Here is an 11,742-nt window from a genome sequence, read left to right as displayed (position 1 = left end):
ATTTAATATCAGTGTTGAGAGAAAAGATGGTCTACAAAAAGCAACTTATAAGAATATCTAAATAATTAAAGAGAAAAATCTCTATAAAATTTATAATAACTTTATATAAGAAGATAGGTTCTTTCAGAAAGTTACTGCTAAGATCATGTCTGCTTAAAAATAAAAGCTTCAGCTCTATTTGACAGACCTAACAATTATAAGGAAAAAAAAAATGTTTTCCAGTATACTTTTACTGTTTGCTATAGTCTATCTCAAATTTTTATGACAATGTTAGCATTCTCTTCTTATAAATATATTCTTCCTGTTTTAAGTCCAGATAGTGCAATTTAGGTAAAGGATCATAGCAATGTTGCCCTATGAATCTTGCTCAAAATGAGATTATATGTAATTACTTTTGCATTTTGCAGTAGGGCATTTGTTATTTTCTTAATTAAATTGCCATTTGTCCCCCAATGTGTTCTGAGAACCTAATAGACATGACTAGATTTTCAACAAATACTAAACGAATGAATAGATCAATGAATGAATTCCAAATATCACAAAATATTTTGGCCAGAAAGATCACTATCCCACTTACATCACAGTATGTATTCATATTTGAGGTTTTCAAAATGGAAACTGTCAACAAGAGCATAATGTCATTATTCTACAATAAAACCCAATTCTCTGTATAGGCTATAGCCACTTCCTCTTATTATTTTCTCTAGAAATGAGTAGGCAATAGAGTACCAGTAGTGTTTTTTGAAGAGCAAATTGTTAATACCTTTTGTGCAAAAGCTACTCTATTGCCTCATCTTTTCCCTGGTCCTTAATATGTCCCTGGGGTTCACTCAAGTTTAGACAAAAATGGAGAAAATGCCCAGTAACAGATTATAGTCTCAGCCTTCCTGGAGCTGGGTCTCCAGTTTCATCTTACACTGCTTGCATTAACAAGGTATTGATTATGATGGAATATATCAATTCCATAACAAGTCTGACCAAAATCTTATTCTGAAATTTCACAATTGAGTGAACTGGAAATATCATCAGAACCAGAGAATAGCATCAGAACCAGTCAAATCTGCCTTTGTGGGCATCAGTGTGATTGAAAATATGGACAAGTTGTTTGGGCTAACAGAATATAAGTGTTTTGGGCTGGAAGGCACTTTCAATATTATCTAGTTCACCTCCCTTATTTTACTGATCAAGTAGTTGAGCCAGAGGACCATTAAGACACAAGTATAATTTCACCCAACCGATTAGCAGCAGATAGTCTAAACTGTATCCCAGGTAGAGAACAAACTGATGGTTACTAGAATGGTGGTGGGTGGAGGGATGGGTTAAATACATGACGGGGATTAAGGTATGCACTGGTTGTGATGAGCACCCAGTGTCATATGGAAGTATTGAATCACTATATTGTATACATGAAACTAATATTACACTGTATGTTAACTAACTGGAATTTAAGTAAAAACTTAAAAAAAAAAACAAGTTCGCATGCCTTCTATAAAATGACTAAAGAATTGCAAATAAGTTAAATTGAAAACTTTATTGTTTATTACTTTTTTTAAAATGTCAAACTGTCACAGATTAAATGTAAAACTCTTCTTAATTAGTACACAAACTGGACAAAATTAATCAATTCTTAGGAAAGATAGTATCATACAGGCAAAATGGTAACCTTTCATTAGATTATTAATGCATCTGGTGATTTTTATCTTTGGTTTACAATAAAGAAATATGTAGCAAGAAAGAGCTGGTTATTTTTTTTAACTCTCTAAGTTTGAGGAATTAATAAAAAACACACACAAATGAGAAGTAAGAGAGGAAACAAGGCAAAAAATATGTAGAAACCTCCAGTTAGTAAAAATTGTCAACCACATTTGACCCTTGAATAATGTGGGGGTTAAGGGTGTCAACATCTTGCAGTAAAAAATTCATGTATAGCTTTTGTCTCCCAAAAACTTAACTACTAATACTCTGCTGTTGATGAGAAGCCTTACTGATAAACAGTTTATTAACATTGTGTTTGTTATACGTATTATATACTGTATTTTTACAATAAAGCAAGATAGAGAAAAGAAAATATTAAGAAAATCATAAGAGAAAATACATCTACAATACTATACCAAAAAAATCCACGTATTACTGGACTGGCACAGTTCCAACCCATGTTGTTCAAGGGTTAACTGTATTAACATATAGTGCTAATTAAAGATTGTAATGGATTGCCAAAAAGTCCTGGTTACTAAACTACTGGGTTCTGTGTGTTAGTCGTCTTTCAATACCAACTTTAGGCTAACACCTCAATGAATAAAAGGACTCAAATGACTTTGTGTGAAAATTCACCAAGATTGTAATGTAAAAGATTTTTAAATTTGTGTGAATTTAATAACAAATAACCCCCAAAAAGGCCTTTATTCCTACTGAAAAAAAACCTGATATTTATATTTTAATAGTAAAATGTCTTTGAGCCTGTCAAACCCATGACCAGTTTTAGTAACAATGAATTTTGGTTGAACATACTGGTATCACTGACAATGCCATTCAGTTTTGACACCCTGTCTCAGATTCAAGGGCCTAATCCCACCACTATAAAATGAAATCAATAATACAAGGTAATCCTTAGTGTGCAGTTAGTAAAATTCAAAGGAAAACATTTAGTTTCCTGCATAAACCTCCCCAAACTGTTTCATTCTTCATTTGTAAGAAAATAAATCCTTCAGCAAGTCTGCCAGTGCAGATGATAAACTATCACCCAGTCTAACTTGCACTGGATATAATTATGCAGTCAGTTTGGCATTCATTTTAATCAGTTCTTGAACCTGGAAGCTAAAACATCTTTCCATTGGGATTTCTGTAGTAGTTGCTACCCTGTAGCTCTTCTAGACAATTTGCAAAATATGCAAGCTAAGGCACCAAATGCAATGTTAGCTAATGAGTCAGGAGTAATGGATAAACCAATGGAATTGAAAATGACACTGACAAGGAGAACGTCTTTTGGGATATCTATTCTAAAAGGTCTCTCTTTGTGGATATAACAATATTGGCCAAACATCTGCTTAGTTCACAAATCTAGACTCATTTAATTCAACACAGAGCTATATTCTAATACGTTCCAGTAAGACCAAGATGGAAGTCACCTCTGTCTGCCCTTGAGGGAAGTAAACATTCTAACAAGAGAACACACTCTAGCACTGAGGGCCCTAAATCATTTTCCCACTGAATTCCTTCTGGGTGTCTACAGGATTTTATCAAAGATTTCCTATGCATTTCATTTTTTATTAGAACTATATGACTAGAGGAAGCATACAAATGCTGAATTTAAGGTATGCAGTGAGTTGCCACTTCAGTGCTAAAAAACATTTTCAAGAGTTACATCAAATCCAAATGCTTTAATTCCAACTATAATGAATTTGATTTTGATACCTAAATTTCACAGTGATTGAAAAAAAAGGATATTTCACACACTAAATCTAAACTTTCGAAGACATTAATTTTATTCAGCTGTTTTGAAGTTTCCTTGTTTTGCCTTGACTAAATATTATTCTTTCCACCATAACTGCCTATTACAACCATTCTGTTCAGTACCTATTAAAGTAAATATTGGGGCACCTGGGTGGCTCAGTTGGTTAGGCGACAGACTGATTCCTGAACTCAGCTCAGGTCTCCATCACACAGTTGTGAGTTCAAGCCCCACATTGGGTCCCATGCTGGGCGTGGACCCTACTTAAAAATAAATAAATAAACAAATAAATAAATAAATAAAGTGCTGGAGGGGGAAATTGATGAACTCAGATTTCTATATCCAATAAAAATATCTTAAAAAGTAAAGTAAATGTCATGCTAAATAGACATATCAGGTTACATGATTAGAAAATAATAATTCTAATAGCAGATAGAGTGAATGATACAACAAGATCTCCTAGTAAAACCTTACTAATTTGATGTTGAGCTGGAGTAGACTAAGATTCAGTCTTTTTTTTAATTTAAAAGAAAGTGACTTAATTTTCATTGCTTTTCAAAAATACACAATAAAACATGGCTGATAGAGTATTGTCAATTAGCAGTTATTTGTAATTAACATAAATGAATAAATATAAAGGATTTGTAGTTAAAATGTTTTTTTTTTTGCAACTAGATATTTCCAAAGGCTCTATGTATGTCCATGTTTAACTTGGGTATAGCACACTACATGTATTATTTATTTGCATATGTGCTATTAATTTTCCTTTCATTCTTGTTATTGACATCTATCTACACCTCTAATGCATGTATAAATATCAATATTAATATCTATCTTCTATTTATTGAGCCTCTTGAAAAAGTACTTTATTCATAGTGGCAAAAATAAATTTGGTAACAAATCCTTTATGAATAGATATTATGAATGTGAACTGGAGGTCAGACTCTGCTAAAATTATCACAATTCACCATTTTGAAATGATAGTTACTAAGGTGAGAAGACAATTATGCAGAGTTTAATTAGATGGGAATATGTGAGTTAACCAGAGGGAAAAAAAAACCTGAAATATAATCAGCAATTCAGATGCAAGTGCTTTTTAGCATTTTAAAATAATAACTATAAAGCTACTCTTTCTGTTGACTTTTAATTTGCACTTCTCTGGAAGCCTGATTGTATCCTAGGCCTTTCTTATTGATTGCTGACCTTTTCCTCTCATTTGATGTCAAATACCATGCAATGAATGCATCATCAATGCAACAAGGCCCAAAACAGATTAGTAAATTGAATGTGACCATGAGAAATAGATCCAATTCTTGACTTAGCAGAGACTACAGAAGTCTTACTTATAATCTTCTTTTATTCCATTTTATTTTTTCTAATACTTTCATTTACCAATTCACGATTAGCAATTAAATCAGTGTTGATTTTAGCATATTATCACCAAAACTTTTGTTTGGATGTTTTCTTATGAAAGGGCAGCAACATAGTCTTGATTGTGAAAAGCTATTGTCAGGTCAAGTCCTTTTTATGCCTCAGATTTTGGAACACAATTTTTTAAGATTAACTCTAAGGCCATCCACTAAAGGTGCTATCTAGTTGAGATGGAAGAAATGACTAAAGTGTCTTAAATTTCTATTATGTTAAATATCCTATATGGAGCAATGATAAGCAACAGAAATAGACATATGGGACAATATATTTTTGGTATATTCAACCTATGATATATTATCATGAATGTCTCAAATATTAATATGATGATATAATATGATATAGTTTAAGATCTAGCTAGTAAGGCTGGAAGATAAATCAATAGTGGACTATTAATTGTCAGTTTATCTAATGGTACAACAGTTAGCATTATTATAAAATCTAAAGATGTCTTCTGTCTTTATATATGTTGAGACTCTTCTACTCTCATAGGAAAGGGACAATATTAATGTTCTTATTTAACTCACTGTGCCATGTGTAATATACATGTGACTTTTAAACTTGCAATTACAAAGAATACAACCTGCTACAAAAGAGTGCCAAGGACCCCTTCATGCTCAGAATCCAAAAGGGAAAACCCAGAAGATCTTATCAGTACATAACCAAGCCCCTTTGGTTCTCATTTGGAGTTATGGGATCAATCATTTGATTGAATTGGCACATCAGTCATTTATATATACATATAAATATATGTATATGTGTGTGTACATATATATATATATACATATATATATAAAATCTGGTTCAAGACTTGATTATGTTGTTTAATATTATAACATGCCAGACTTGAAAACATTGAAAAATTAGTTTTTGTTTTCTTTGTTGTTTTTGTTTTATTTGTTGTTTGGGGTGCCATGCAATAGTATTCAAAATTCTCCCAAGATACGATAGTGATTTTTTCACAATTCTTTTCTCAAACTTAGCTGCATGTTGGGATCACCTGGAAAACCTTAAAACTGCTGATATCTAATTTCTACCACCAGAAATTATGACGTAATTTGGATGACAGCCTGGACATTGGGTCTTTTTTTTTTTTTTAATTTTATTTATTTATTTATTTGAGAGAGAGAGAGAGAGAAATAGCATGAGAGGGGAGAGGGTCAGAGGGAGAAGCAGGCTCCCTGCTGAGCCAGGAGCCCGATGTGGGACTCGATCCCAGGACTCCGGGATCATGACCTGAGCCGAAGGCAGTCGCTTAAGCAACTGAGCCACCCAGGCGCCCTGGACATTGGGTCTTAAACTATCTCCTCCAGGTGATTGTAATGGGCAGCAGACCTGGCATCATGGGTGTATATAAATATGATATTCTCATTACAACTCACTGCTGGATTGCCACTTAACTTTTTAAATCATCCCTTTGCTGAAAAGATTGTCTCTCTTCCTCTCTCTCCCCTCTTACTGCAGAACTTTCTGTCAAAACTGAAATGTGGGGCACCTGGGTGGCTCAGTTGGTTAAATGACTGCCTTCGGCTCAGGTCATGATCCTGGAGTCCCGGGATTGAGTCCCGCATCGGGCTCCCTGCTCGGCAGGGAGTCTGCTTCTCCCTCTGACCCTCCTCCCTCTCATGCTCTCTGTCTCTCATTCTCTCCCTCTCAAATAAATAAATAAAATCTTTAAAAAAAAAAAACTGAAATGTGACTTATCAAAAACATCAGTTACCCTGCTACATATATTCTAATTTTTGTAAACATGTACCTTTTCCATACATGTTAAAGGCAAGGACAATAGCTTTTAGCGGTGTTTATTTTTGTTAAAAGAAACTGATGGAATTGAAGGTTAAATCACCTTCTGATTGCACAGATTAAACAAAAAAAGTATTACATATTTCAGCTTTACAAAGCATCTTATTGATTTAAAAAGATCCATACTATTGATAAAGTTCATGATGTCACATATATGTAATAAGGAGACTAAAATATTTATTTTACATATCTACAACATGTATTCTCATATTTCTAGATCAACCACAAATCATACAGGAAAATATTTAGGTACATGGAAAAGCTTCAAAACATAAAAAATTAACATTTTGAAAAAAATCACATGTGAAAGCTCATTAAATAATAACATTGACAAATAAATAGTTCATCAGTTTTACTTATTAGCTGCTGCCATGCATTTCTGGCATTCCATTCTAAGCAAGGGTCAGCATGCAGGGTATAATTTCATACTATGAGACTGTCAAAAGCTACAGGGCTGATTTTTAAAGTGAAATGTCACAATATCTTGCCCTCTTTCAAAGGAGATCACTCATGGCTGCTAAACTGTTCCCATGAAGATTACCAAAAAAAAAAAAAAAAAAAACACCTTTCTGAAGTGTTACTGTGAAGATTCGTGGCAACTATTTTTTTTTTAACTTTTTAATTTTGAAGGGGTTTTTTGGGGATGGGAGTGGGGATGGGTTGGGGAGTGGAGGGTAAACAAGAAGCCCTTTTCTGTTTTAAAAAGTAATGATTCAGTGATGTATACAGTACCACCAGTCTTTCGAGAACCATGGGGAATTAAAACTACAGGTTGTCTGGGATTTAAATGCAAATCGCCCTCTTGGATATGCATACATCTTGAAAAACTGGAAAAGGAAAAGCTATTCCCAAAGAAGGTCCTGATACTTAGGACAGCTTGGTGGGTTTGATCAAAGCAGAAAGCATATATTTTCAAGTAACAGAATAGCAATGGCAGGCTCGAGTCTTCCAAGCAATCGAATCTGTAAAGCAGATGGTTACGAGTCAGTCTGGTTTGGAGAGTCTGAGTCCTAACTCAGGCTGTGCTTGCTGGATTTGCTGGCTCTTTTCCGCTCTCTGTGGTGCTGGGCTGGCTTGGCAGGCGACATGCTCTCAAAGTTGTGACTGGACTCGTTGTGCTGCCGAGTGTACCTCTTGCATTTGCAGGCGGTGACCACTGTGATTTTGTAGGTGCGCGTGCTGCCGTCTTGGCACTGCAGCTGGATTCTCTGGGTACGCGTTTTGTCATTGACACACCTCCATTCCTGGGAGCTCCTCCTGCTCCAGTACTTTGTTCCATAGCCTCCTCCAATCCAGTTGGGGAGCACGGGCAGGGGCAAGCACTCGCCAGCACACACCAGCTCTTTCAGAGGGCTGATGCTGGTGCACTGGCCATCAGAGATGTATTTGGTGGAACGCAGTTCCCGGCAACCCACTTGAACTCGAGCTGCAGGAAACAGAAAAGAATGTACATTGAAGACAAGAAGCAAATGAACACTAAAAAAAGAAAAAAAAGTAATCTGCAATGACAAAAATTGTATCCAAATGATAGCAAACTGTTAAATAGAAAGCACACCCCTATTTTATTTTCACAACGCAAAAGTCTGCCTGGATGATTATAGAGATACGTTCATGAAAATTATCGGTTTACATGGCTATACATCTTTTGAAACAAAATAAACGAGGCCTGATTTCTGTTTTCATGGATAACATTAGCTAACTGCTTACTAAAGTTTTCGAAAATCCCATTTTTTTTAGACTTACTCCCCAGCAGGGGTTAAGCAGTTCTTACACTTGTGTAAAATATTCATTCTTCAGTAAACTAAAAAAGAGCATAATGTTCTTTTTCTCACAGGTCGTATCAGTTAATATTTGCAAGTGCTTTTAATTAGTTTTTTTTAATCTACTGGGAAAATGTGGAAAGTATTTAAATATTGTGTACAATGCATATGCTCTCTACAATATTTTGTTTCAATTAAAAATTCAGCTGCAGAGACTCATACATACGTATGTGTACAAAGTCTGACATTTTGCATATCAAACTTAATAACTACATTTTAAACATAAATTCCCAAGCTATCTTTTAAAAACAAATATTAAAATGTTTGAAATGCAAAATGTCACTACAACTCAAAATTTGAAGAATATAAAAGCTCCCAAATCAGGAACGTATGGTTGCCATAACAACTTGGCTACATTTCCATGAATTTTATGGCAGAAAAATGCCTAACATGTCTGATTTACAACTGCAAAAGGAACCATGGTGTGTTCGTTTCCTGAACATTGGTCATGGCAAACTTTTTGTTTAGTTATTTGAATTTGGTAAGTATGTTCTCTAATTGGCTGTTTCTGGTTACGTGCCTTAAGTAATTAAAGCAAAAATTAATCTTGAGATATTTGAGTTTTCCTCTCCATTGCTTTGTTATCTAAACTCGAGGAGAATGGCCTATAACAAACTTGAAAAGAAATCAAAGCTTGTTAACCAGAAAGAATGTTTATAAGTACAGACTGCCGAAATTCGAAAGATAAAAACTCTAAGGATCATTGAAGTGGCCTTGCCCTGAAGTGGAAAACTGAAAGCTAATTTGAAGGAGATACTGACTTAGGAGTTGTACTTTGTCTCTCTGCCTCAGTACTTCGGAGGTGAGAGATGTAGCCTAAAGGGATGCAGTAGTTGTAAGATAATTTATGTAGCTACACACACATCCGTACACAGTGCGGGAGTAAAATGAAAGAGCAAACTGGTTGGCTGGTCAGTGTGCTCTGCCTGTGTGACTGATTCCAGCTTCCCTTCCTACATCTGCCTTAGGAATGCACCTGGAAACAGCCAGAGATGATTTTGACTTGCCTAGCTTTTTGTTCCGCTTGTACACAGGGACTCGGCTTTTTTGCAGTGACAGCTCATTGACAATGAATACCCACCCCATTGCTCGGTAATCTAATAATAAGCAGATCCTTCCTGTGTTCCTAAAAGCAACTCTCTTCACGAAAGCCAAAACACCTCGGTTTTCTCAGGAAGACATTAATAGTCATATTTGCTTTGCCTTTTTCAAGGTCAAAACTACTTTTAGCAGTTGAATGGAGTTGAGATGGAGCAAAAGACGTGGGTCAGATTTCCTGCGCACTGTTTCTCTGTGTCTCTCTTAAAACCTGATTGTTAGCATGGGAACTTTTCTTGAAGGAAAGAAGTGAAGCAAAAGTTAGGAGAAGAAATTTGAATCCCTCCAACTAGTGGTTCATTAGTGTGTCAGTTGAGCAAACAGAAGAGAAAACAAATATTTGCTGTACAAAATGGTATTGTCCTGTTATTATTTTAAAACTAAAGTCACAGAAATTTCCCCAGTCTTTCACAGAAATACACAATTACCCAAATCTTGAACTGGTTAGTAAGAAATTATCGCGGAAAAATATGATTCTCCAGTATTTTTAGATACATCTCTCTTTTACACGGATCATCATCAAAACTCTCAACTATTTCAGTGGACATATTTTAGAAATCTGTGTGAACCATTTTTTTTTTCCAGAAAGCCTGTGATTTCCTATACATACTTTGCTTAGTTATGTTTATACACTTTACCACAATTGCACGTCCTGAAATACACAGAAACCAACCTGAGTTTCAACTATGCAGAACAACACTTTTTAAAAAAAAATTCTCATTTTGCACGATTTTTAAAAAGCGACAGTTTAATTCCTAGAAACATTTTCTTTTTTGGATGCTTGATAGAACTTAAGTCCACGCCTGCATTATCAAACCACTGTTTTAGTTATATTAACTTTGTAGGGAAGAATGCCAATCCACACATGCAGTAGATTACTCCCAGATTGTTTAGCAAAATATACATGGTTCAGGTTAGTTAGCAATGAAACAATTCTATAGGAATGTGAGCTAATGCTACCATAAAAAGAAATAAAAAAACCCAAATCCAGGCAAGTAAAATGCACTTACTGTTCCGATCCAGTCCAGTGTTACTGAAATGCCTGCCTCCATTTCTGGCTTGATTCATCGTGCTGTTGCTGCTGGTGTTGGAACCAGCTGGAACAGGTTTAACCACATGTGAATAAAGGATTTCTGTGGCATCATTTTTAAAAGCCAAACAGCTTTTCATTAGGATGCATGCAAGGGGAATGAGATAGAAATGAATGGCAGGAGGAAGCATGGTGAGGAGAGGATTTGCTTGGCTGGAGAGCTGGTTAATTCCTTTCCTTCTGCTTCTTCTGCACTGTAACTGTGAAATTCCTCCTCAAGGTCCCCTTTATATATCCAGTGAGGTTTGGCGTTCATTCAGGTGTAAAGTTGTATAGAGCTTCAGAGTGAAAACACAGAGAAGGGGTGGGATCCCTACATGACCCTGCAAAAGAATTTTACCAATGGAAGAGAAGACTACAGAAAAGGAGGAGCTTGGTATACAAATTGCCTGAAATTTCAGAGTTGGGCTTCATCAGTTTCTGGGAGCGAAAGCAGCCAGGCACATTCTATAGCAACTCCAGAGTATCTCCCTCTCTGCCATTTCCTCTCCTGAATCTAGTTCACATTCGGGTTTAATTTAAATGAGAATGCACTGCTGTTCATTTGAAGAGATTTACATTCCCACAGTTGTTCTGTACTCCCCTCAGATTTTACAGTATTGAGGGTAGGAGCGGTTTCGTCCCACATAATAGGAGGAATTCGTTTGAGTTTTGTGGGACTTGCACGAAGCACCTATTAAACATATTTTGTTTCTCAAGAAGCAAACCAATATATATTTTTTTCCCTTTAAAGTATAAGGCACACGGAGCTCAAATCTGCCCCCTGGACACACTTAAATAATGCAGCTTTGATCTGCATGAGCTGCTGCTCTGCTAGGTAAATTATTGCCAGGGGTTCTGTGTGGAGAATAATGAGCATAGCTCTTTCTGCATTAAAGTAGCTACTATCAATTTTCATCTGGAAAAATATGTCACAATCATGAACATTCATAGCATGATTTTGCATGAGAAAAGCCATTTCTGACAGATTATGGCTTAGCAAATTCAAAATAATTTTTGCTAGGTTTTGCACGTGCTGCATAACACACGTTCTACCTGTATTTACTGAGCATTTT

At 35.5% G+C, this 11,742-nt stretch overlaps 1 protein-coding gene across 1 annotated transcript; it reads right to left on the bottom strand.

Annotated features, from left to right (window-relative positions):
* Positions 1-6,662: 6,662 nt before the first annotated feature.
* SOSTDC1 (sclerostin domain containing 1) lies at positions 6,663-11,041 on the bottom strand. Its single transcript, XM_006736130.3, has 2 exons — positions 10,608-11,041; positions 6,663-8,105 (listed from the first exon to the last, which is right to left on the bottom strand). The coding sequence occupies exons 1-2, from the start codon at positions 10,816-10,818 to the stop codon at positions 7,690-7,692; spliced, it is 627 nt and encodes a 208-aa protein (XP_006736193.1). The 5' UTR covers positions 10,819-11,041; the 3' UTR covers positions 6,663-7,689.
* Between the last annotated feature and the right edge of the window lie 701 nt (positions 11,042-11,742).

This window comes from Leptonychotes weddellii, chromosome 12 (assembly GCF_054177405.1).
Source record: "Leptonychotes weddellii isolate Sample4059 chromosome 12, ASM5417740v2, whole genome shotgun sequence".
NCBI lineage: Eukaryota > Metazoa > Chordata > Mammalia > Carnivora > Phocidae > Leptonychotes > Leptonychotes weddellii.
The sequence above is the reverse complement of the archived record's forward strand: the minus strand, read 5'-3'. Positions and strand labels throughout refer to the sequence as shown.

What these genes read in the sequence shown, in the direction of transcription:
- SOSTDC1 (XM_006736130.3), bottom strand. Translation starts at nt 10,818, where the DNA reads ATGCTTCCTCCTGCCATTCATTTCTATCTCATTCCCCTTGCATGCATC. An exon ending in CACTGGACTGGATCGGAACA is followed by an intron (nt 8,106 to 10,607) that starts GTAAGTGCATTT and finishes TGTTTCCTGCAG; the next exon opens with CTCGAGTTCAAGTGGGTTGC.